The sequence below is a fragment of the Gasterosteus aculeatus genome, chromosome Y, assembly GCF_964276395.1.
Source record: "Gasterosteus aculeatus chromosome Y, fGasAcu3.hap1.1, whole genome shotgun sequence".
Lineage (NCBI taxonomy): Eukaryota > Metazoa > Chordata > Actinopteri > Perciformes > Gasterosteidae > Gasterosteus > Gasterosteus aculeatus.
Genome location: NC_135709.1, coordinates 6,704,278 through 6,728,782, shown reverse-complemented (window position 1 = coordinate 6,728,782; position 24,505 = coordinate 6,704,278). Strand labels below are relative to the sequence as shown.

Genomic DNA, 24,505 nt, shown 5'->3' with positions numbered 1-24,505 from the left:
ACATGGCAGCTTTAAACTGTAATGTCCGTCCTTTAACTTTACAGATTGATCCATTATTTTAATGAATCTTGCCTCTTGCCTTGACATTTCTTCATTGTCGTCGGCGATTTTCTCATTGAAGTCACTTTGGTACTGCTTCTCCAATAACAGCTGAAGTGATTCTACAGATAATCTGTTTACAGAAACAGAAAGATAGCCAATGCCATTCCTATTGTCTTTGGAATCCTTTCCTAAGCCATTGATCACCCACCCTAATTGGGTTTTAACAGCAAAAGGACCCTCACCTTGGCTATTCACAATTTCCCATGGTTCTAGCAACTTTGAAGCATTAGTACCTATTAATAACTCCACGGTAGCATCAATTTCAGGGATTTCAATGTGATCAAGGTAAGGCCACTGTGATATGTCCTCTGGTTTTATGATGTTTGCTGTGTCAACTGGCATCTTTTTCTGTGTGTAAACATTTGGAAGACTGTAGTACCTTGTTCCATTAAGGCTAGCTACTCCATTAAGGCTAGGCTAAGTCCATTCACAATGTATGTTGACACTGATGTCTTTGGGCTCATCGTTAACAAACCTATTTTTGACTTTGTTCCAGTAAGATTAAGTCTACGCATAAGAGCTTCAGAGCAGAATGTGGATGTCGAGCCATTGTCCAGAAAAGCATAAGTCTGAATGACCTTGTTGCCCTTTTGTGCTTTTACCTGAACTGGCAGGATGGAGAGCATTCCACTACCACCGGCCCCGGTCTGGCTCCCAAATGTCTGAGCTGACACAAGCGTATGGTTTACAGCTGGTTTAGGTTCCTTGGGATAGATGCCACTGCTGTTCATCGATTTGTCCACTTGTTTGACGGGAATGTGTAAAGCTGTTGGATGGCTCTGTTTGCATTTTTCACAGGTTTTCCGCTTATCGCAATTTTTGCTCAAATGCCCAATGTTGAGACACCCAAAACATACTCCTTTTTCCTTTAAGAAGTTGATCTTTTCACGATGTTTGTTTTTTGCAAGTCGTTGACATTCATCCAGACTGTGATCTTGCAAACAGAATAAACAATTGATGCCGATGTTGCTCTCCCTGTGTTTACCTTCTTGTGTGTCCCTGCGTTGCACTTTGCTAACAGCACAGACGTTTGTAGCAAAGCTACCTTGCTTCGACCTAGGCTTGGCTGTATACACATCCCTTTTAACCTGCCTCTCTCTTTCAGTAGTTTGAATATCACCAAAAATAGGATCAGACAAGATTTTTACTTCATATTCCACAAAGTGTACAACGTCTTTAAAGTTAGGTTTGCGGAGTTGTCGCTCCCGAATACCGCAAGCAGAACTTCTAAATTTTTGAAACAATAATTTTGTGGTTAGCCAGCAAGTCCAGCTCTTTCATGTCCTCCAAATCTGACATTGCATTATAGCATCCACGTAGAAATAATGCATAGTCCTGTAGAAACAAAACACCTTCAGGCTTCACCACAGGCCAGAACCTTTTCCATATATGCTGCTGTAATCTTTGTTTCATTGCCGAAGTGTTCCCGTAGGAGAGCTTTAGCCGTTTCAAAACCTCTCTCCGCACTCATATGTAAACAGCTTTGCACAAGGTCGTGAGGACGCCCCCTGGTGTACCTTTCAAAAAAATACATGCAATCCCCTTCAGATGCAGCTTTCTCCTCCACACAATGCTTAAAAGCTTGCATGAACATTTTGAACTTCAATGGGTCACCTTCGAAAACAGGTAGTTGTCTAGGTGGCAGTTGGCTTGCTTTGTGTTGTTGTAAGAGCAGCTCGGATATTTCATTTTGCCTTTGCAGAATCTGTTGTGTAGAAGTGTCATCAACTGCATGTGCAACATTAGCAGTAGATAAACCTTTATTAATCATCAATCTTGTAGATTTTTCAAACTTCGCCTCAGAAATGTTAGGGCTTTCTTTTGATTTTTGCTTCTCAATGTACGACTCCATACCATCCTGATCTGAAAATGTTTGCAGTACTGCCAATTCTGCATCTGAGGCTTCAATCTCAGTATCCATTTCCACCTGTTCCAGTTTTTTCCTTATTGATGCATTTAGTGCATGATGATGTACCAACATTTGATACACTATCCGTTGGCTTTATATCATCCTCAAGGGCAACGGTTTCAGTAGTACCATTATTTGCACCCTTAAAACGATTTTCTACGCAATGGCAAAATTCGTTCACACTTAACAGCTTTGCTTTGAACCAGGTTTCATGCCTTTCCTTTTCATCTACGGGTAGCAACTCAAGCAGTTGGTTATGTGCAACTTTTGCGTCTTTAATCAAGGCTTGATATTTGCTGAAGCTACCTTTTATTTCAGCTTCATAACCAGACTGACACATTAACCCTTGAACAGTTTGTTTTATATTGGCAGCTTTACTTAACTTGGATTTCCTTAGTGTCTCTACGCCACCTAGTTTGGAAAGCAGTACTTTTTGTGTCAATTTTACAGACCTTTTTTTCAGAGGCTTCATCCTCATTAACCTTTTGTAAGTCAGCTGACACATTTGTTACCTCAGTACCTTGATGATCTTCATCCATTTTACCTTGTTTTCCAGTCAACCACCCAGAAAACAGCAATATTTCACAATATCATGAAAACGAGCATCAATATAAAAAACAAACCATTAACACTTTCATTTTCTTGCAAACCCAAATGTCTCTTATTTCAAGTCCTCGTTGGAAAATGTCAATGTCGATAAACCAAATGTCCATCCATTGTGTTCTCGTCAGTCCTGCCGTTTACACTTTAATAACTGCAGGCAGCTCTGCTTCATTCCTTCTTACTCGTGTGTGTTAACTGCTCATACCTCGCGGCTCGTTCCAGGTCCAACCAACTTTTCTTCACTTGGTGACGTAGTGTCCAATCCTCACTGACCAATGTGAGAACGCTCACCAACCTCCGTCGTGACCGAGTTCGGACTGCCTCACTATCCACTGTGAGGCTCCAGCGTAGTTTCACCGACATCCGCTACCAATCACCGCTACCGGTCACCGTCCTCCGCCGTCGATCCCCGCTACCGGTCACCGATCTCCGCCCGTGGCTGCGTGGTTTGCTCCACTGTCCAATGTGAGACGCGCTGCGCCCGTAGAATACGACTAACGCTACATCCAAAGCACGCGACAGCGTTTCCATTCAGCCGATCGCCGTCGAAGACAAGGTGCTCAAACAGCACAAGGATCGTACCGTCTAAACTTGATCGGTCTTTTTCTCATACTGAGCCAAACTTTTGACTAATTGTTGGCGCACATTTAAGTTGTTTTGCACTCGTGTTTTCCGGCGTGTTGTTTGTGGCTTAAAATAAAAATAACTCACTTTCAAAACTTCTTAACTTAACATCGGATATGTCAATCCATTTATTTATAACAAAAATAACAAACAATTCGGTTCACAATCCGCCGTGCCTCACGGTCAAAAGTTATCTGCCTCGCTGTGCGCCACACCTGCACTAATTAGCACTGGTGAAATAGGCTGGTGGCAAAAACAGCGCCATCCCATTGCAGTATTCAGAATGGCTCCAACAATGACGGTATGGATGTCAACACCCGAAGGGAAACTCAGGCTCTTATTCTTTGTCATGGCAAACATTACACTGATCGGTTCACTTTGCTTCCCCGTCCGTCTTGTAGCTCGTGAGCCATGGCGTCAGAGTAACTCATGGGGGGACATAGTGGAGCAAGAACCGGCTCGGCCTCCCGGACATGGAATTCACATGCACGAGAAATTGTCCTCACCGTCCCGCAAAAGGTGCAAATCATTTTCTTGGTGGAGCACATCTGACCTTAATTTATATCTATTTATTTAATGTGGATTTAACCCAGCAGCCTGAGTCAAAGACTCACTGCATATGACCTTTTTCTTTATGAGTTACCACCCAGAACGTCTAAACAGACCCTAGTGCCTATCAGAGTCTATGTCTGCCTTTGTCGATAAGGAGGTTGAGATGAATGATTTGTTTCCATGTTTTTGACAGAACCATCACCGAGTCAAAGAAGAAACATGAGGAGAAACAGCTGAAGGCGCAGCAGCTGAAGGACAAACTCCGTGAGGAAAAGACGCTCAAACTGCAGAAGCTCTTGGAGAGGGTGAACACAAGACGTGCAGATTTGACGGAAAGCACCCTGAACAATCCCTGTGCAAGCCCAGCCTGGCTCGTAACGAGAGGTTTTGTCAGCACGCCTGATAGAATCACTAAATATTACAACCCCCTAAAGTCGCATCCAGGCCAGCTGGCCGCAGACGGCCATGAGAGAGCCCGCCATGGCCGTTTTTGTTCGCCAAGCCGTGGCAAGATGATTGAGACCTAGAATAAATTAGAGCTCACCACGTAAAATCATAACACCCCTTCGTCACACACTGGTCAGGGTAGAAACTGAAAAATGGAGAATCCTTTGTCTGTGATTCTGCAGGAGAAGGAGGTGAGGAAATGGAAGGAGGAGTTGTTGGAGCAGGGTCGGCGGATGATGGACGAAAAGCTGTTGCACGCAGAGTTGAAGCGAGAGATTCAGCTCCAGGCGATTGTGAAGAAGGCCCAAGAAAAAGAGGCCAAGGTAGAGACCGTTGAGAAGTTGTACATTTAATGTTTTAAATTAAATGCATACATACTGAAGGCAGAGTCAACATTTTTCATGTTAAATACTTAATCCTTAAAACTTGTGTTATGTTTACTTACACACGATGGGCTGTTTGTGTGTTCATATCCATCATATCTATCAATGATAAGTAAATGTCTGTACAGGTCAATGAAATTGCATTTATCAACACTCTTGAAGCCCAAAACAAGAGGCATGATCCCCTGGCCAAGTTGAATGAGTACGAGCAACGCCTCAACGAGCTGCAGGATGAGAGGCAGAGGAGACAAGAGGAGAAGCAAGCCAGAGATGAGGCTGTGCAGGTGCTATTCAAACCAACGCTCGATTTGAATGGAATAATTCCACTTGTCCCCAAAGTATCATTTGGCGTCATCTTTCCCAAAATCACCTGTTCCCTGTGTAGGAGCGGAAACGGGTCCTTGAAGCTGAGCGGCAGGCCCAGGTGGAGAAGCTGCTGGTGCGGAGGAAGGAGCAGGAGGCTCGTATTGAACAGCAGAAGCAGGAAAAGGAGAAAGCTCGAGAAGATGCAGCACGGGAAAGGGCCAGGTGTGAATTCCCAAATCCCTTCAATAGTGTACACAGGGTGGATGATTTGATTACAACAGCCACTTTTGATAAATGTGAGACTTGTATTTCTTTGTACAGTTGTTGCATCTCTGTTTTCTATTTCCTCGATCTGTAGGGATCGAGAAGAGCGTCTGGCTGCTCTTAGCGCTGCACAACAGGAGGCCATGGAGGAGCTCCAGAAAAAAATACAGCTGAAGGTGCGTTTCAATCATGACATTTCCACTGAGCACCATCCTGGAACCCCCCCGTTTCCCATATGATCCTTTGGCTCTGGTTCCTTCCTCAGCATGACGAGAGCAGCCGCAGACATATGGAGCAAATCGAGCAGAGGAAGGAGAAGGCCGCTGAGCTGAGCAGCGGTCGACACGCTAACACAGACTACGCCCCCAAACTGACGCCCTATGAGCACAAGAAACAGCGTTCCCTGTGCTGCGTTGTGGTATGTACAGGTACATCCCATCAGAGCCCATGTCGCTGTCACTAAGCTCCATGTTTATCCACAGCACAACCCCCCATGACATAAATACAATACAACGTCCTGATAACTAACAATTTTGTTAGGCAGACTGAACACACAAATGCGGAGGAAGGTGATTCTGAGGGTCTTTGGAAGAGGGCATATTTAAATGAGGATTTAACTGCATTGATTTAAAACCCGGACCATTAAACAAAGATTTATTACTGGGCATGGTTATTCTTTTTCGAATGGCGGGCAACAAATCCACAAGCAGACATATTTATCTCTGACAGACGGGCTTCCCTGACAACAAGGGTGGGACACCTTGAGTCTTCCAGCATCAGATAAAGAGGAGAGTTGGAAGACAAACAGGGAATCTTGTTAAAATATTGGATGACCTTGGCCAGCATCTGACACCAGAGGTCATGGGTGGGTCAGCAGCAAGCACTTTAATGACATTAAACCCAAACCATTTAAAATGGGCTGGTTTCCCGAGATGGGAGAACAGCACTGGTGTGAATGAATAAGAAAATTATTATATTATTTTGAATCAAGTTGTTGTTTTGAGTGGTTTACCCAGCGTTACTCTTTTGCTCAATTAGTATTCTAAAAACATATATCCAAGTTTCACATATCATCCCATTTCCCTGCCTACGTCTTTGCTTTAAATTGAGGTTCGGGAGAGAGACAGGTTATGTCCCATTGAGGGGGGGGAAAAAAGCCAATGCATTATATTGTTTCACCAGAATCCCATGGGACTCTCATGTTGACCCTTTCCTGCCTCGGTCTCCATTGTTTCCACAGCAGTGACCTCTGACCAGTGTGTTTGTGTTTGTAGATCACATCAGAGGTGCACCTGTTCAGCCACACCAAGGGCAAGAGGCACCAGCAGGCCGTGCGCGACAGTAGCAGCATCCAAGGACGGGAGCTCTCTGACGAGGAAGTGGTGCGTATTAGAGGGTGGATACCCGACCCGAACCCGTCGGGCCGGGTTCGGATAAATATTTAGAAAATGTAGTCGGGCTCGGGTCGGGTTTGGACAAAATAGTTTAACGGCTGTCAGACTCGGGTCGGACTCGGGCCCAACTCTGTTCGACGCGGGCCGGGCTCGGACAGAAAAAGTCGGCCCGATCCATGCTAGTGCGTATCACCCACACCCTGCCGGGAACAAACATCCACTCATCCTGTCGAAGATTACCGCTGCATGCGCCACATTAAAAGGACAAAGAGACACCGTGGTTGCCTTTTACGGCGTGGCCTTTATTATTGTTGGAATACATTAAGCATTCCAAGTATTGTTCTTCGAATCTTTAATGTTGGAATGCATTAAGCATTCCAAGTATTGTTCTTCGAATCTTTATTCCAACAATTTTTTTTTTAATTGTTATTGTTGGAATGCATAAAGCATGCTATGACTTTTTACCTTTCTACCTCTTAAGCTTGAATTTATATAAATCAATAATCATGAATATTTCTTCTAATGGTTTTCCAATGGAGATCGTGTTCAAATCCTCTTAAACTTCTTTAACTTTCAGATTTTTCAGCTTCGCCAATCTTTCAGCTACAGACACCATTTCAACTTTCAAATGTTGACACAGGTCTCAACTGTTTTATGAAAAAAACTGCTTGTTGTTGGAATGCATTAAGCATTCCAAGTATTCTTCTTCTATTATTATTATTCTATTTCTTCCGTGGCACCTTTCAACTCCTTCAGACTTTCAGCTATTAAAACCGTTCAAATATTAAAATGTTCAGCTTCTTTCCGGCTTCCGGGCTATGACGTTTCAGCTTTCTACCTCTTAAGCTTGAATTTATATAAATCAATAATCATTAATATTTTAACATGGTTTTGAAATGGAGTTTGTTTTCCAAATCCTCTTAAACTTCTTCAACTTTCAGATGTTTTAGCTTCGCAAATCTTTCAGCTACAGACACTATTTAAACTTTCAAAGTCTCAACTTTTTTATGAAAAAAACTGCTTGTTGATATCTATTGTACTTTTTTCATAATCACTGATTATGTTTCACTAGTTCTTCGCTCCGTTTCTGCCTTTTACATGAGTGTGTATTGCGTCCGCTAGAGTGAGCCCCGGAGATCTTAGAGTGTGGGGCAGCGCCAGAATTTGGTTAAAAAAATATGGAACTTCTGTCCTTGCAGCCAAAGTATACACTCTTGAGGCTTCATTTATTCAGATTAATGAGGGCATGGTTGTGCTGATTGGATTAATGTGTTCATAGAATCCCAGAGTTCTTTAGTTTTGGCCTACGGAGACCAACGGTCACACAACCTCTGCTAAAAGCCCCATAGGCGCCAATACAAATCTGCCGACATATTTCTCAAAAAATCCAGAAGGTACACGTTTTGTAAATGGCCACGGGAGCCGTATTTTTTACCGGACAGACACGAAAACGACATATTTTCGTTCGGTACAGTCTTGGGTCTCGCACAAACTTCTTATTTTTTAGATAGCTGTTATAGTTTTGTGCTAGAGGACACTTGTTTGAGGTGTGGTTTCTTGGTAAAATCGGTTTACTCTGCGCGGTCTGTGATCAGCCCCCGAAAACAGCAGCTGCGCCGTCTCCATGACGACCACACAGCCTCATGCCAGCACTCACTCTCCCTCCCCTACGTAGTCTGACAGACACACAGACCTACGTGGGGAGAACACGGCGCTATCTAGCATAGTGCTAACATGACGCTATGCTAGCTAACATGGCGCTAGCTAGCATTTCACCAGCAATAACAGATCCACAAATGGCTAAAACAGTGTGCCAGCACTACTCTCCCTCCCCTACATAGTCTGACAGACACACAGGCCAACGTGGGAGGGAACATGGCGCTAGCTAGCATAGCGCTAACAAGGCGCTAGCTAACATTGCACCACCACTAACCAAACGGCTGACAAGTGGCCAAAGAAAATCTCTCATCTCTTCAGATAGCTAGCTAGGCTGTCTTTGATTGCCTTTGTGGCACTGACTGTGGCAGCTTCTCTCATTTCTGTATTTCCAGTTCTTTAAAATAATTTCAGCTTTTCTTATGCCTGTATTAACAGCAATGTTTTAGTGTTCATTTCTGTATTTTTTGCAATTTTTCAAATTCATTTCAGCTGTTTTCATTTCTGCTTTTTCAGCAAATCTATTGAAATTTCTGTCAGCTTCTCCCATTTCTGTATTTTCAGCAATTTCAAATTAATTTTTAGTAAATGTATTAAAATTCCCTTCAACTTTCTGTAATTTCAGCAATTTTCTGAAGTTCATTTCAGCTTTTAGCATTCCAATGCATTTTCAGCAGGAAATGCATTTTCTAGTTGTTTATGCATCCCCTTGTATACCGCCGAGCCTCTGTTTAGTTTGGCTTTGTGCGCATACAAATGGGCCTTGAAATGCACACAGTTAGGGTTTAGTGCATCAGTGGAGGGGTGACATCACCCCTTTTTTTCTCTCTGGAGCGCTTCTTCATGGGAAGGAAGCTCATTAATGCAAGGTAACCTCTCAGGCTGCAATATGAGATTGGCTTTTCAGCAGTGGTCATTGTGAGGCTGACAACTGTTGGTACTATACGCAGCACCTTTGGCCCCAGCAGCTCCTTCATTCAAAGCTTCTTTTTTTTTCAGCAAGGAATAATTGATACCCCCTCCTTCCTTTCCTCTAAATCATTTCCTTTCCAAATTGCGGGCATTTTTTCTGTTTGACAGTGTGATAAACAAGGCAACATGGAGAAGCACTATAAACTGCACAAATTCATATACATTCATAATCAGTCTTTCCGTATGAAACAGTTTTAGCAATGACCATAATGTTGAGGCTTTACTCTTTTTCCACTTTCCATATTGTCTTTTCGTAAATAGTAATCAGTCAAAGTTTAAGCCAGTCGGCTAGTTATCATTGGATTATTTTTCAGTGTAGAATCTCCAACAGATGACATCTAGAGGTCTAGAACTGCCTTTTCTTTTTCTATGTGAAAGTACATTAAGCTGTCCAATATCTCTGCGCCTGGATACTTTGTTTATATAGACTTATGTGGCTCCTTGTTATTTATATCAAATCTCATTCGTACCAGTGCCAACTATTTTCCAGACCGCAGCTCCATAACTCTTCCTGCAATGAAAGATTTTTAATTGAAATGAAGATGGTTGGTTCTACTGTGCAGAGGTCACACCATAGTTTTTCAACAGAAGCGGGCGACAGATGCCCTGTGCCTTCATATTTGGTCCTTCCCTCATATTCTGACTTGCGAATTAAATTGAAAACACAAAAATGATCAGCCGTGTAGGATCGATGGATGGGGAGCGAGCTTGAATATTGCAATTACTCTTTTCGTCCACCATCTCTCCTGGTTTAATATGGTGAAGGTAATATTCAAGACGCGTGACTACTGACACAAGGTCTTTATTTATTGATCACCTTTTAGACACGGCAGAGAAAAAGAAAACCGAGAGCCCTCTCTGTAAGCACAGCCGATCACCAGAGGGTATCAGGGCCCACTTCCCAAAGACACTGAGCGGTGCCGCTAACGTTCTCATAGCCAAAGCTGCGCTCATTGCCCGAAAATTGAGAACCCTGATGAATTATCCTGCCAGCCAGCTGAAGCGAGCCTCTCCCCCCCACGCTGCTTTGAGACATTTGTCCAGTTCTGCATCGTATTGTTTAAATTGGGTTACATTCCCTCGTCTCCTGGCGGAAATATCCAAATTATCCCAAAGGCAACACCTCCAGCCTTCTAGCATGTCCATGGGCGAGTAGCTCCTAAACACTGCAGAGCATTGCTGGTAATTACAGGATACAATGGTGTTATTGAGCCGTATGGATCTAAATGTCACCCAATGTATTCAGGGCCACATCTGAGGCGTATAACCTCAACCGAAAGACATTCAACAGGAATTTTAGTTGCTGTTCTGTTTTCATTGTCATTTTAGAGAATAAGTTCTTCCTGTTTGCTTTAAAGTAATTGTGTCTATAGTGTTGGTGAAATCCTTTGCTTTAATGTACAAGCTGCATCATAATGTTGTAGCTGACCTTGTTTGTTGCCCCCTTTAACGATGCATCATATTGCATTTCATGTTTTGTAAATATACTGTTGATTTCAAAATTTTACATGCACTTAAAAGTGCAATTATTTCCTTTTTTTCCTTTCCACGCAGAAATGGTTATTTCAGTAAAAAGCCATAACAATTGCCTGCAATGTCTTTAATGTATTGAATGTGTCTACTACAGGAGCACCTTTCCTTGAAGAGGTACATTGCGGATATAGTGACGGACAGCTCTGTGTCTTCTGAGAACGTAAAGGACGGAGAAGAGAGACAAAAGGCCCGGAAGAAAGCCAAGAAGTTCCGCGCCAGAATGAATGCGAGGTAATGCGTCCGTTTTCTCTCTCTCTCTCTCTCTCTCTCTTCCTGTTTCTTCCTCTGCAAACTTGCATCCTCTGGCACAGAGGATACAAGTTTGCCAGGACTTTTATTTTATGAGTGACAAGGAGATGGAAAGCAGATGTTATGAGCATCCTGGCTGTCTGCGAGGTAACACTGATGAGCTTAATTTATGACCACTCTCTGCGATTGGGGAGCAGAACTGCGCATCGATCCGTAGGGGCCCCCGGCTTTCACCCGTAAAGAGCTTTCCGCCAAATTGCTTCCCTGGCATGGCCAAATCTGAAGCCTACCTCCGTACGGGAAGTATGTTAAAGTATGTATGAGCCATGCCTGTTTTCCTTCTTCGCTATTGATTTTTAAATGAAAATCCATAGTAATCAACAAATAGGCGTAGCTGCTGTGTGTCAGAACCGGGACCCGAGCCTGGTCAGTTTGACTATCATGACAATACTTACTGTAAAATCTTTATAATGCAGATTATTCAAGGTATTTCACCACAAACAGTAAAACATTAATATATAAGATGACCCCTCTAAAGACGATATGTTGTATCCTAAAAAACAAAAGCAGAGGCATAAAGTAAGATATGGCCTGGTCAATCTTCGCCGGTGGCCGAGAAACCACTTGAGAAACACAATGAGAGGGATTGTTAAGCAGCTGTGTCCCACTTCTAATGTGCCGTCCATCTAGCGTTCACGACCCTTTCCATTGCAGTCAAACGTAAGTGTGAGTGAAGGAATAGATCATTAATTATTATTAGTCTATTCAGGAGAAAGTGGAAGCGGAGGAAGGAGGGGAACCTCCAGGCTGAAACACTGAAGCTGCCACAGTGAAACACTCTCAGCGCTGCTGCTTTGGCCTTTGTGAGGCTCCGCGCTACTGAGGGAGGGACAACATGATCCGTCTCTGTTCACCGTCACCCTGCTGAGACTAGCACTCACAGGCTGCAGGCCTTCAGAGGTCATAAATAACACAGAGCCCCAGTAAACATAAAGGTGAGCCGCTTCACCGCTGGGTGGAAATGAGGCGTCTCATTGGAACGCCGCGTGGTGCCTCGCTCTGTCACATAGTGGCAAACACACGTTTTAACCCGAGTTTCTTTTTTTTGCGGTTTGGCTAACCTTTTTAATAATACGCAGAGCTTTGGGAAGGAAAAAAATGCTATTGACTTTTCTCGTAAGAGGTCTGTCAGTTAGTGTCAGGATGGGTTTTGAACTTGGAAACCAAAGTCTCCGCTTACGCTCTGGTACGAGCTGCGTGTCTGTAACCGGCCGCTGGTAGTGTGTGTGTGTGTGTGTGTGTGTGTGTGTGTGTGTGTGTGTGTGTGTGTGTGTGTGTGTGTGTGTGTGTGTGTGTGTGCGAAGTATTAGTATAACCGTTGGTTGTTGTAGGCTCTTCATTTATTTATTGCCAGTGAACCAATACAGGTGCTGTTGTGTTCTGAACTGCTTGAATTGATTTATATAATTGTGCTTTCAATTTTTTTATATTTATTGCTGGGGGCTGCTTTTGACAGAAATGAATTGCTCGCTGTTTAACCTTTTTATGTATAAACCTGTCTGATATTGATATTTTAATATAATGAATAATACACCGGGGTGGATATATAGTTATACACCCTTCTGAAAACAACTCTGTGTTACTCATTACGACTACATGCTACTCACCAGATAAAGGGATTACATATTAATATCCACTGTCACAACCTGCTTTATGGAGATTGATTTGTGATGCAGTAATAGTGAGCCATTTTATTTTTCTCTTTTTATTACCTTTTATATGTCTGGTCTTGCTTTTTTGTGGTACTTTTTGTAGTCTTAGAGAGATACCTCTATAGATACAAACGGCAAACAATCAAAACCACGAAACAACAAACTTACTATCTCTAAATACTTCATCGTACACGTATGGCCTGCCGGGACAAATCCACCTGTTGTCTTCCGGGAAGTTTTCGATCCTATCGGTGTGGATACGGGTAACCGGAAGGCGCTCAATCTGACTCTGATCAATAGTTACTTATCGTGTCTGGGAATACCTGACTGACGGATAGAATCGCCCACCCAATAATTCCACACACAAGCACACGCTTTGTGTTTCTCCGAGTCTGGCTGTTGGAGTAGTGCCCCATAGATACCGGTCCCCTAATGACTATGACCTTTTACAAGGTCAGGCATTCAAAATACTGCTTCTAACCCCCTTCAACTGTTTATTTGAGAATGAGTGAAGAACTTGAGCCTCCCTTGTTAGAAAATGGCTCCCAAAAACGGCCGGTTTTAGAGTAGAATCCGGCCTTCGTAATTTCGACGGCAGTGAAACGCTCGTCCCCACAGAGCTGGTGTCTGATTATTTTAAGCCAAGTTACTTGGTGGACGGCTGACAGGCCAAATAAACACACTCAGTTTGAACTCTCTTCACACTTTCATCCTTTGTGTTCTTTACTGACAGGGCAAACTTTTTCTTTTCTGCTATTCAAAGACTTTCTCCTACTTTTCCTTCTGCAGAGCGAAGGAATACGAGAAGTCAACGACTGGCACGATACAGGCAATGACACCGGTCTCTGACTCCCCGTACAAGGCCAAGTGAGTGTTTAAATTATTTATAGCTTCATACGCTTTCTTCATTTTTGATAACTTGATGATTATAGCCGTGTAGGCCGGCAACTGCCAATTGTTTTCGTTTTAATAGAACCCAAACTGCATGGTATATTCATAGCTAACTATTTTCCCATGTATTTGAAGAAATATTAACATGACGTTGCTGAATTAGGCATTTTGCTTAGAAAATTATCCAAATAGTTACAGATTCAAAATCTTTAGATTTGATAAGATTAAACTGCCCTTTTAAAAATATATATTTCTAATTGTATGCACGAAGGGTTTCATCTCTTCCGTCATGAATAGTTGGCTGAAGCGGGTGGACACTTGGGAACAGCTTTCCTACATGTCCTGGCTCTCGTATGTTCAGGTTTCAGCGGCTGGTGAAGGACCTGTTGAAGCAGCTGCAGGGTCAGGACGGCGGCCAGAGCGCCAACAACAAAATGTCGGGCCTGGACAGAACTCTGGGAGAGATGTCTCGCATCTTGGAAAGAGAGGTAGACCAGAAAATCTATTCCATGGATACAGTGTGAACGTGTCAGATGCAGATTGCATAAGTGTGGTGATTGTTATTTCAAGATATCGGTTCTATATTTGTTACCAACCTGTCACTTTCCTTTACCGTCCATCTCAATCCTTGCTTGTCTACCACTCTTCCCAGATGGAAGGGGCACAAACAGTTTTTGTCCGGGGTGGGAGGGGTCGGCCGCGATCTTCTTAGCTCGCTTCAGAGACCTGGAAGCGAACAAGTCCTGCAGGGACGGCAGATTGCAGCCGATCACCCTCTCTGCAGAGCGGATGACACGCTGCAGCCTGCCCTTGTACTTGGCTGTGGCTGCAGCGTACCAAACGATGATGGAAGAGCAGAGGATGGACTCGATGATGGCCGTGTAGAAGTGGACCATCATCGTCTTTGGCAGGTTGAGTTTCTTCAGCTGCCTCAGGAAGAACATCCTCTGCTGAGCCTTCTTGGTGATGGAGCTGATGTTCAGCTCCCACTTGAGGTCCTGGGTGATGATGGAGCCCAGGAAACGGAAGGAATCCACAATAGTGACAGGGGAGTCACACAGGGTGATGGGGGAGGGTGGGGCTCTGTTCCGCCGGAAATCCACAACCATCTCCACTGTCTTTAGAGCGTTGAGCTCCAGGTTGTTCTGGCTGCACCACGACACCAGATGGTCAGACTCCCACCTGTAGGCGGACTCGTCCCCACCAGAGATCAGTCCAATGAGGGTGGTGTCATCCGCAAACTTCAGGAGCTTGACGGACTGATGACTGGAGGTGCAGCTGTTGGTGTACAGGGAGAAGAGCAGAGGGGAAAGAACGCAGCCTTGGGGGGAACCGGTGCTGATGGTCCGAGAGGCTGAGACATGTTTCCCCAGCTTCACGTGCTGCTTCCTGTCAGACAGGAAGTCTGTGATCCACTTGCAGGTGGAGTCGGGCACGTGCAGCTGGGAGAGTTTGTCCTGCAGCAGAGACGGGATGATGGTGTTGAAAGCAGAGCTGAAGTCCACAAACAGGATCCTGGCGTAGGTTCCTGGGGAGTCCAGATGCTGGAGGATGTAGTGGAGGGCCATGTTGACAGCATCGTCCACAGACCTGTTGGCTCTGTAGGCGAACTGCAGGGGGTCCAGGAGGGGGTCGGTGAGGGACTTCAGGTGGGTCAGGACTAGCCGTTCAAAAGACTTCATGACTACAGAGGTCAGGGCGACGGGCCTGTAGTCATTGAGTCCTGTGATCCTGGGCTTCTTGGGGACAGGGATGATGGTGGAGGCCTTGAAGCAGGCTGGTACGTGGCATGTCTCCAGGGAGGTGTTGAAGATGTCAGTGAACACCGGAGACAGCTGGTCAGCACAATGCTTCAGGGTGAGGGGAAACGGAGTCCGGACCGGCTGCCTTACGGGGATTTAGTCTTCTAAAGAGCCGGTTAACGTCTCTCTCCAGAATAGAGAGGGTCGTTGCTGGTGGGGGAGGGGAAGGCGATATAGTTGAAGAGGCGTGAGCACCTGATGGGCTGGGGGAGGGAGGGGAGGGGGACTGCAGCAGGTTGGTGGAGCTGTGGGGGATGGGATCAGGACATTGTCTTTCAAATCTGCAGTAGAACTCATTGAGCTCGTCTGCCAGGCGGAGGTCATTCATGGAGTGGGGGGTTTTTGGCTTGTAGTTGGTGAGGTGTTTGAGGCCTCTCCAGACCGAAGCAGAGTCACTTGCTGAGAACTGTTGTTGGAGTTTCTCAGAGTACAGTCGTTTAGCATCTCTCACCGCCTTGCTAAACTTGTATTTTGCCTCTGTGTACAAGTCTTTGTCCCCACTCCTAAATGCCTGATCCTTCTGCAGGCGTAGTGTTCTGAGTTCCGCTGTGAACCAGGATTTGTCGTTGTTGTAACTCACCCTGGTGCATGATGGTACACAGCTGTCCTCACAGAAGCCGATGTAGGAAGTTACAGCCTCTGTGAACTCATCCAGACTGTCAGTAGCAGTCCTGAAAACATCCCAGTCTGTGCAGTCAAAGCACGCCCAAAGATCCTCCAGCGCCTCACTGGTCCACTTCTTGAATTCCCTCACCACAGGTTTGCAGAGCTTTAGTTTCTGCCTGTATGCAGGAATCAGATGGACCATGACGTGGTCAGAGTGTCCCAGTGCAGCACGAGGGACGGCGTGATAAGCCCTGCTTACTGTGGTGTAACAGTGATCCAGCGTGTTCTCCTCTCTGGTGGGGCATTTAATAAACTGTCTGTATTTAGGGAGTTCATGGCTGAGATTTCCTTTGTTAAAGTCCCCGAGGACAATAACTAAAGAGTCCGGGTTGGTCCGCTCCACACGATGAAAAAAGTTTCCAGATCAGGAGAACAGTGGTGTAGGATCACCGTTACGTCGTTGCACCAGCTGTTGTTGAAGTAGAATCAGATTCCTCCACCCTTTGTCTTGCCGGAGAGCTCCGTGTCGCGGTCCGCTCGGAGCAGCTGGAAGCCCGCCAGCTGGAGCGCAGAGTCCGGTATCGATCCGCAGAGCCACGTCTCCGTGAAGCACAAAACGGAGGATGTAGAGAAGTCTCTGTCTCTCCTCATCAGCAGCTGAATTTCGTCCAGTTTGTTGCACAGTGAGCGCACGTTGGAGAGAAAGATGCCTGGCAGCGGAGTGCGAGAACCACGCCTGCGGAGTCTCACCAGCGAGCCGGCCCGTTTTCCTCTCCTACGGCGTCTCACCGCGTGACGAAAGGTAAGCGCACCTTTGACTATAATGTCCAGTAATTCCACGGAAGAAAGCAGGAAAGTTGGAAGTAACTCCGCTGGAGTTGTTCCACGGATGTTCAAGAGCTCATCTCTGGTGAAAGAGCTCCGGGAATCGCAGCAGCAAACGTAATTAACAACAAAAACAACAAAAAACGAAGCGCACCGAAGCACCGTGGCGGCCATCAACGGCGCCATCTTGGATCTTCAAGATCTTCAAAGTGTGCTATCAATGCACCTGAAACAAGTCACCAAATAAACTCTGACCCTCTTTCTTCTCGCTCGACTCTGCGCTGAATCCTTCGCAGCTCCTGCGTACGTCTCACAATACGTCTCACAGGCGGCTGGAAAACAATTAAATGAGTGTGATATGAATACAAAAAAATCAAACTCAAGTCACAGTAACATTTAACAAGGAAGGAGAAACAGTAAACAGTGTCACTTACACACAATGACGTCGTCTAAATCTGGACTTTTCCCGGAGCAAATACGAGGTCACCGCCTCATTATGAGGCGAGATTAGTCTGTGAAAACAAAATGTACAGTTATGATCGGTGTCCATCCTATGGTATCTATACGTATATATTCCCTTATAGCGCAGAATGAAAGCATATTCTTTAAATCTGACCCTTTGCTCCGGTTTGTAGCGCCTGTAATTCGTCTCGGAGTTGTGAAGACGGCGCACCGCTTCCTGTAAACGACACGGCAAAGAAAATACACTTTAATAAAGCTGTTTCTGCTCACTTGTAAGGCTACTAGGCTACTCTTAGCTTAGCTTGAGGCTACGCTACTTTTAGCTTAGCTTGCAGTCATCGAATGTATTCTTACCGCTATCTTGGGATTGTGCGCCCGTCTCCTCTTCTTTGAGTCAGTTCCTCTCCTCCATGGACAGAAACCCGCAGAGTCCCGAACGCTCCAGTGGAGCGAACCGCTGGTTGATATCGGCAGTTTGTTGTTGGAGTTGATGAGACGATCCACTGAGCGCTTTCAGCAGCTTCTTCCCGTCTGTCTGCGGACTGGCTGAAAGTTGGTGACCGCGGAGAGGAGTTGAAGGCGAGTTGAACGCGAGACGTCGTCCCGCCATTATTCACGAAGCAGCAAAAACCAAACAAAGGAACTGGAGATACAGTTCTTCTGAATATAGTAACACACGTGTCTGTTTGTATGCTCGTCTTGCAAGTACTGCTGTCTGAGTCATGCCTATGACCTCACACGTGATTGGACGAGGAGTCTAAGGGTCCTCCAATCATATACAAGGTTATTGTTATACGGAAGGACCAGTATTTTAGGAAGACAAATGGGTGGGACTTTGAAACAGCTGATATGCCTTATGTAAGGCAGTGTTTTGGTGTCAGCAGAACGACTTTCCCTAGAAAACTGTACAGTGGTGCCTCTTTCTCCATTCCACCAGACACTCTTGAGTCTGACAGACATGCAATGTTGACAATGTATCATCAGATGTACCCTTGTGTCACTGAGGTTGAATGTTTTGCCATGACATGTAAACGGGTAACATATATGAATGTAACTTACTCAATCGATAGATGCAGAGCCGAAAGGTCAGCATATGTTCATGCTAAGTGGTGTGGAAACATTAACAGTTTTGAGGAACCCGTCCTTGACCCTCTAGCTGAACTACGACCAGCCATTATAAAGCAGTTTATAGTTGTTAATGTTGTGTCAAAGGGTACGGCATTTAAACATGTTCTTGCACAAGTTTCCTGGCTTCATCTCCACCCGGACAGACATTTTTACGGAAAGCCAATAGAAGTTTGGGGCTTGCAGGGAACAGACACGTCATACCCAGCATCATTTCTGCCAGTTGAGCGCATTGCTAGAAGATGTGTGGTTAATACATCCTGTGTGCATTTAAGTAAGACCAAAGAAAAGGTCACTGTAGTCCTGCCACTATGCACTGTAGTTGAGCTCTAGGAGACTGATCTCTGCAGACCCCTCATGCTGATTCAAATGTTGTTTGCATGGAATGCTCATTTTACCTTGATTAAAACTAATTTTTTAAGTTATTTTGTGTATCTTTTTTACATAACATTTGCCATTGCTAATGGCGCACACAGTAATCTAGCATATTTGAATTAAATAAATCAATTCAAGCTAAAATGTAAGAGTCTATAAATAGGCTACCGAGCCTGATCTATTTGTACCAGAGATTTTCTTACCTTTTAAAAAAATGTCACCTGGGCTAAAACTCCCTCTGCGACCCTGATTTGCATTTGTATAGCTCACAGCATTTTCATTTACATGTCAAAGCCTCCCCTAGAATTAGGAGGAGGCGAGTCATGGGGGGACAACTCCCAAGGGAGGCCCACATCAATTTCTGACAATTTACGGCAGTTTTCGGCGTTGTCCGCAAATTGCCGCAAACCTGAAATTCCACGACAATTTACAGTGCCGCATACTGCCGAAAATCCCACTTTTCATGCAGTGTAAGGTTTCTTGTTTGGGCCTCTAGCAGACTGACAGATGCAGCCCAGAGCAGCAGGTTCAGAACCGCGTCCCAGAAGGCAGAAGTGAGCAACGTGCTCTTCAGTTTTAGTTTCAAGATTTAGAAGCAAAATATTCTTTGTATCGCGTTATGTCTTTTGCCAATAAAAATAACGACATATTTCTTGTTCGTCATTGACCATGAACAAAGCTTTTCAAAACCATCGATCCTGATATTATTCTAATTATATTAATGGATCAATTTTTTTTTTTTTTTTTTTTTTTTTACAATGTTTTATTCGGCTGATTTAGTTATATTTGTTTCATCAACATTTATACGTTTGCAGATTCGCGGTATTTCCGTCCTTTAGCTACACATGTTTAAAAATAAAAATACCTTTCCTTCACTTATATGGGATTATTGATCAAATAAATAATACAATATTTTAATAACAGAACTTCTGTTCCATCTCTAATACTGTCAGACATGTATGAGTATAATGGAGGCTATCATTTAGTTCTTGAGTAATTTGATGTTTAAATAAAAAAACGTGCTTAACGATTTATTGGAAAAACCTCTCAGTTTCCACTCTTAAGTATCTTTATTCTCTCGTCGTAGACTTTATTTATTTCTGCAACAGTGCCATGTTTGTTTCCTCACCGCAAGATAAATAGGCAGTGAAATGGTTCTGATCTTCTTGGTGTATTAGTTACAACTAGAGTCTGCCTGTGGTTTCTGTGGCAGGGTTTAGTCCTGCGCTTTTGATTAATCTTAGCTCAATTTATTGGATAAACAATGTTTGTGGAATAATCCTTTTCCGTGTTGTTGCTCAGCATTCACATGGTTTACTGAACCTTGTAAACACACAAGTTTATATTCAACCTTAAAATGTTTACTCCAGCAGCCTTGTTGTGGTTCACCGTGGACTCGGCCGACCGACATGTGTTTGCCTCTCTTTTAGATATTTATTTTTTTACCAGTATAACGACGGAACCCGTCTGAGGACAGGACGATCCGTCTCTTCTGTGTTAGTTGTGAAGGAGTGAACTCCTGATTTGAAGGTGCAGATTAAAGATGAACGCAGTTCTTAATGAACTCCTCCAGTTGTTGTCCATCTGTTGGTGGGGCGGCACTGAGGCTGTGCCCTCCGCTCTGCTTTAATTAAATTGTCCGGCCTATGAAGTGCAATTTGGCTGTTCTGCTGGTATGTTGTCAGGTCATCACCAAATGCTGTTTCCCCTTTGCTCTGAAAGTCAACTTTGTTGCACAGCAAGAAGATCAACACTTTCAGAGCTGTTTTGCAAAACAAACCTTTACTTTAAACGTGTTTTTGGCGAGACGTGCGTCCTCACAGTAAGATTTCGTGCTTGCTTTTGTCTTTTTTTTTTTTTCTGTCGACCTTTGCATGCATAGACCACCTGAAGATAGTATGTCAGGTAGTTTGAACCTAATGTTCTTCACTCGTATTGTTCGTATTGTTCTGTCATCTCAACAGATAAATCTGTCAGCGGGGCAGAAAAGTCACCGACTAGCCAAGAAACCCAGCCAGGACCGGGCAGGCCCCGGTTACCCCCTTTAATACCGTTTGATAAGCTGCTATGAAAGAGCTGCCTCTTCTCATTTAGCCTAGAAGCTTTTAGGTAGGTGTGTTGATGGGAGGGTTAAGAGAGGGGTTAAGCCAAGCTCAGTGACTGAGACCCTATTGATTAGGCAGGGAAACTGCTGGCTGCGTACAGAAATACTGTCATAATGAAGTCTTTTCACAAACCCTGTGGAGACTTTTTAGACCGTCTTTGGTGTGTTTAAAAATGTTTTGTGTGTGGGTGTCTGTGTGTGTGTGTGTGTGTGTGTGTGTGTGTGGGGAACTATGTGCGACACCTGAATCGAGAAGCAGTTGTCTCTGCAGCGGGAATGAATGACAGATGAAGAGTTTATCTGTAATTTAGTAAAGAACATCTCCCTCGATGTGTTCAGGCTTGTTGGCGACTTCCCATGCGTGGAACAAAAGCGCTGTGAAGTGGCTGGATGTTTTTGTGCTGTCACGGCGCTGAGGAGCCCGTAACCTCATTAAGTGTAGGAGTGACCTGCAGTGTTACGCGGCACCTCTGCAGGTTGCGGGAAGAAGGCCCCTCCATCAGCAGCTCGCCTCCAGCTCCTTTCCTCCCATGTTGAAGGCACAAAGAAGAACACGCCGGATAGTCGGCGCTCGCTGCCGTCTTTGTACTTGTTGATTTATAAGACACTGTGGCAACAGCATCTGACCTGCTGCCAATTACTCTATCATCACAGGAGCACAGGACCTAACTACTTACATGTGTTCATAAATCTCAAGTACCGGACTGACTTGTTTTCCCCCTTACTTTAGTGGTTTAATTTTTTCTTTAAAACCAACATAAACCAATGGACTTAACCAACAAGGGATAGTAATGATTACATAGTAGCATGACATTGTCCTCTTTTTTTATTTTTTAGACATTAAGTATAATCCTTAGGTGACTTTATTCACAAATAGTCCACATGACTGATTCAAATAATGCCTTTGCCTGATGTTCACCTCTGAAAATGAATCTTCATGTTTTGTAAATAATGTATTCAATGACTTATCCTTCTCACTGTTGACCCCTCGTGTATATCTGATAAACCTTTGTCTGCATGCAGTCTGCAGCCTAATGTTAAACGGGCACCACAAGGAGAAAAGCAGAATTTGAGAAGGCTATTAGAGCCGAAGCACCACTCTGACATTGGACCATTTAGCTAAACACACTGAAACGATGTTTTAAGAAAAGTCAGTACAGTAAACGTTTAGATCTAAAGTAAGTAGAACTGTTAGAGGAGCTCTTTTGCAGGCATGTTAGGCAGGATAGTGTTGAAGGGTGAACAGTTCAAGTCTCTGAAAAGGATCACCAAGCTCTTTAATCCATGTAAATGCCGACGCAAAAGTTGAAATAATGTATATGCTGCTGCTTTATTACCCCAGAACGCTTGATTATGACAAGAGATGTTTTTTTTCAGTAAGCCATCCGATTAGAGTGATTGTCTTCATTTTAGTTCTCTAATTGCCTCCTCCTTTTTTTGGCCATTTGACATTTTCTCCGTTTCACTTAGTCTGTGGTCATCCATTGAGACCACCCCTGTGCTAGCCGGAGCCTGCAGAGCATTTTCCTTCCACTGAAACTCCGCTGTTGTAGGGCGGAGTCGGGTTGTGCGCTTTTGAGATTAAACAGGAATACTTTTGGGATCACTTTGTTTTAGGTTTCTATCCCTTGCCCCTGTTGGAGAAAGAGCAGTTCTCTCCCTGGTGAGAGCAATGTAATCCCCCGTCCAGCCTGTGGCTTGTTGTCCCCTGACTGTACCTCTGTTTCCCCATCATCTCTCCCCCCCCTCCCTCTCTATCCTTGCCTCAACAGAACAATGCAGACCAAGTGGCCTTCCAAGTAGGCGGCGGCCTGACGGCTCTAGAACAAATTCTGCAGGTCGTCGCTGCTTCCTCTACACCCAACGCAGTTCCTCGTATTCCTCTCAAGTGAGTGCTGTTACCAATACTTTTTAATTGACGCAATGATGCACAGCAGAGAATGTATGAAAGTAAATGGTCTGCTAGGATACTTTTCCATGATCTTAACACACAACTCCAAAAGAATACAAATAAAATATATTGCTCGGCCCTTAAGTTCATTATAATGACCTAATCAAGGTTCTGTTTCAAGCCAGCAGGGTGAGCTGTCTCTTTAGCTTATAAACGAGACCTTTTGATTCTGAACCTCTGACCAGTTGTTCTTTAGATCAGTTGTGACATTAAGCTGTGAGTGGATGTGTGTCCCCTTGACTATGTGTGTGTCTAAATTTAGTGTCATTGCAGGGATGGAAACAGGTGAGGAGTGAGGTTCTGCATTGACAAATGTTCCTTGTGATTTTGTGTTTGTGAGTAATCTTATAATGAACAGCACCTGCAACACGACCCCACAAAAAATACAAACGTATGATCACATCTTCTCTTTAGTTAAATGTTGACCCATAGTGTTTATTTCATGAATTTTATTTTAATTATCATAGATAGATAAACACATTTTGCCACAGTTAAAAGTACAGGTACACTAAGCACTGCTTATTGTCAGGCTTCTCCGAGCTATTTTTTCACAAAGCCTCAGATAGTTGTTAGTCCTTCCCAGCAAATTATATTCAAATATCCGTTCTGTGACTTTACTGACAACAGACTTCTTTATTTCTACTTTTTGCAATTGCTCAAAGTGAGTGAGCGAGTCTCAACCAACCAACTTTATGTTACTTTAAAACTGCATCTTAATAAATATCCTCAATGTATTATTGAGTAACACCGCTGCCCTTTTGGGAATTGAGAGCTTTTCCAGTTACGTACTTTGTGCTCATTCTTTTCTTTCGAAGCACAAAAACCATGTGTGTTCCATCTATCATTTAAAGTGCGGAGTATTTTTGATTGGTGGGTCTGGTGTTTGCATGGCCTGCCAGTAGATAACCTCAGAGAGGCTGCCGTGCTCACTAGTGGGACTCTGTAATGGACTCGAATGGCCTTGCACTCCCATTCATTAGCATTTACTGGTCTCTGAATCTCAGCTAATGGACAAATGCTTCTTATATTTATAAGGCTTTTAAAGGGCATCACATGCATATTGATTTTTTTTTCTTCTACTCCCTCTTCTTCAATCATTGTAATCTGAGGGAATTTCTATGAGACTTCTGAATTTAAAGAAATGTTATTATCTTAAATGGAACGTCTTCTGGCACAAAGCGTTTGTTTTGGACATCCGTGGATGTCGCTGTGTTAGCCGAAGTTCAGGCAGCATCTTCTTGTCACGTTGTGGTGATGGAACAGGAGGTGGAGATCCTCCACTTGATTTTCTATCCTCTGCACACCAGCCCATCCAGCGGGGGAGTGAGTTCTAGATCGCTATGAATGAATGGTCTTGATCCAAACCTTTCCCCCATGGCTAGACGGGTTTCTCTGCAGAAGCCGAGAATGGGATTAACAGTAGTCACACTACGGTGTATTTAAGGCCTTATAGGTTATTTCAGTAGCTTGTTTAAAACCAGCTCGATTTTTTCATGTTTTGTAAACCTTGTAAAGTGCAGAAGAGGTCACGCTTTGACCTTGCGATGCACCTCAGTCAGTCCAGCGTAGTTGGGAGTGGGTGACGAGATGCAACACAAGGACGAAGCCCGTCTGTCTACTTATCACTATCAATCATCTGGATGGCTGTGTGGCCTAAT

The 24,505-nt window shown here is 44.1% G+C and overlaps 1 protein-coding gene across 1 annotated transcript in view; it reads left to right on the top strand.

Moving 5' to 3' along the window:
* The window catches only part of LOC120812844 (S phase cyclin A-associated protein in the endoplasmic reticulum-like), a 46,998-nt gene that overhangs the window by 11,341 nt on the left and 11,152 nt on the right, over positions 1-24,505 (top strand). Inside the window, exons 6-17 of the mRNA XM_078097974.1 lie at positions 3,640-3,757; positions 3,984-4,095; positions 4,420-4,560; positions 4,749-4,904; positions 5,006-5,148; positions 5,285-5,366; positions 5,456-5,608; positions 6,465-6,572; positions 10,840-10,976; positions 13,496-13,573; positions 13,959-14,085; positions 22,669-22,784. Of these exons, the coding sequence (XP_077954100.1) occupies positions 3,640-3,757; positions 3,984-4,095; positions 4,420-4,560; positions 4,749-4,904; positions 5,006-5,148; positions 5,285-5,366; positions 5,456-5,608; positions 6,465-6,572; positions 10,840-10,976; positions 13,496-13,573; positions 13,959-14,085; positions 22,669-22,784 (1,471 nt within the window). The remainder of the gene's footprint in view (positions 1-3,639; positions 3,758-3,983; positions 4,096-4,419; positions 4,561-4,748; positions 4,905-5,005; positions 5,149-5,284; positions 5,367-5,455; positions 5,609-6,464; positions 6,573-10,839; positions 10,977-13,495; positions 13,574-13,958; positions 14,086-22,668; positions 22,785-24,505) is intronic.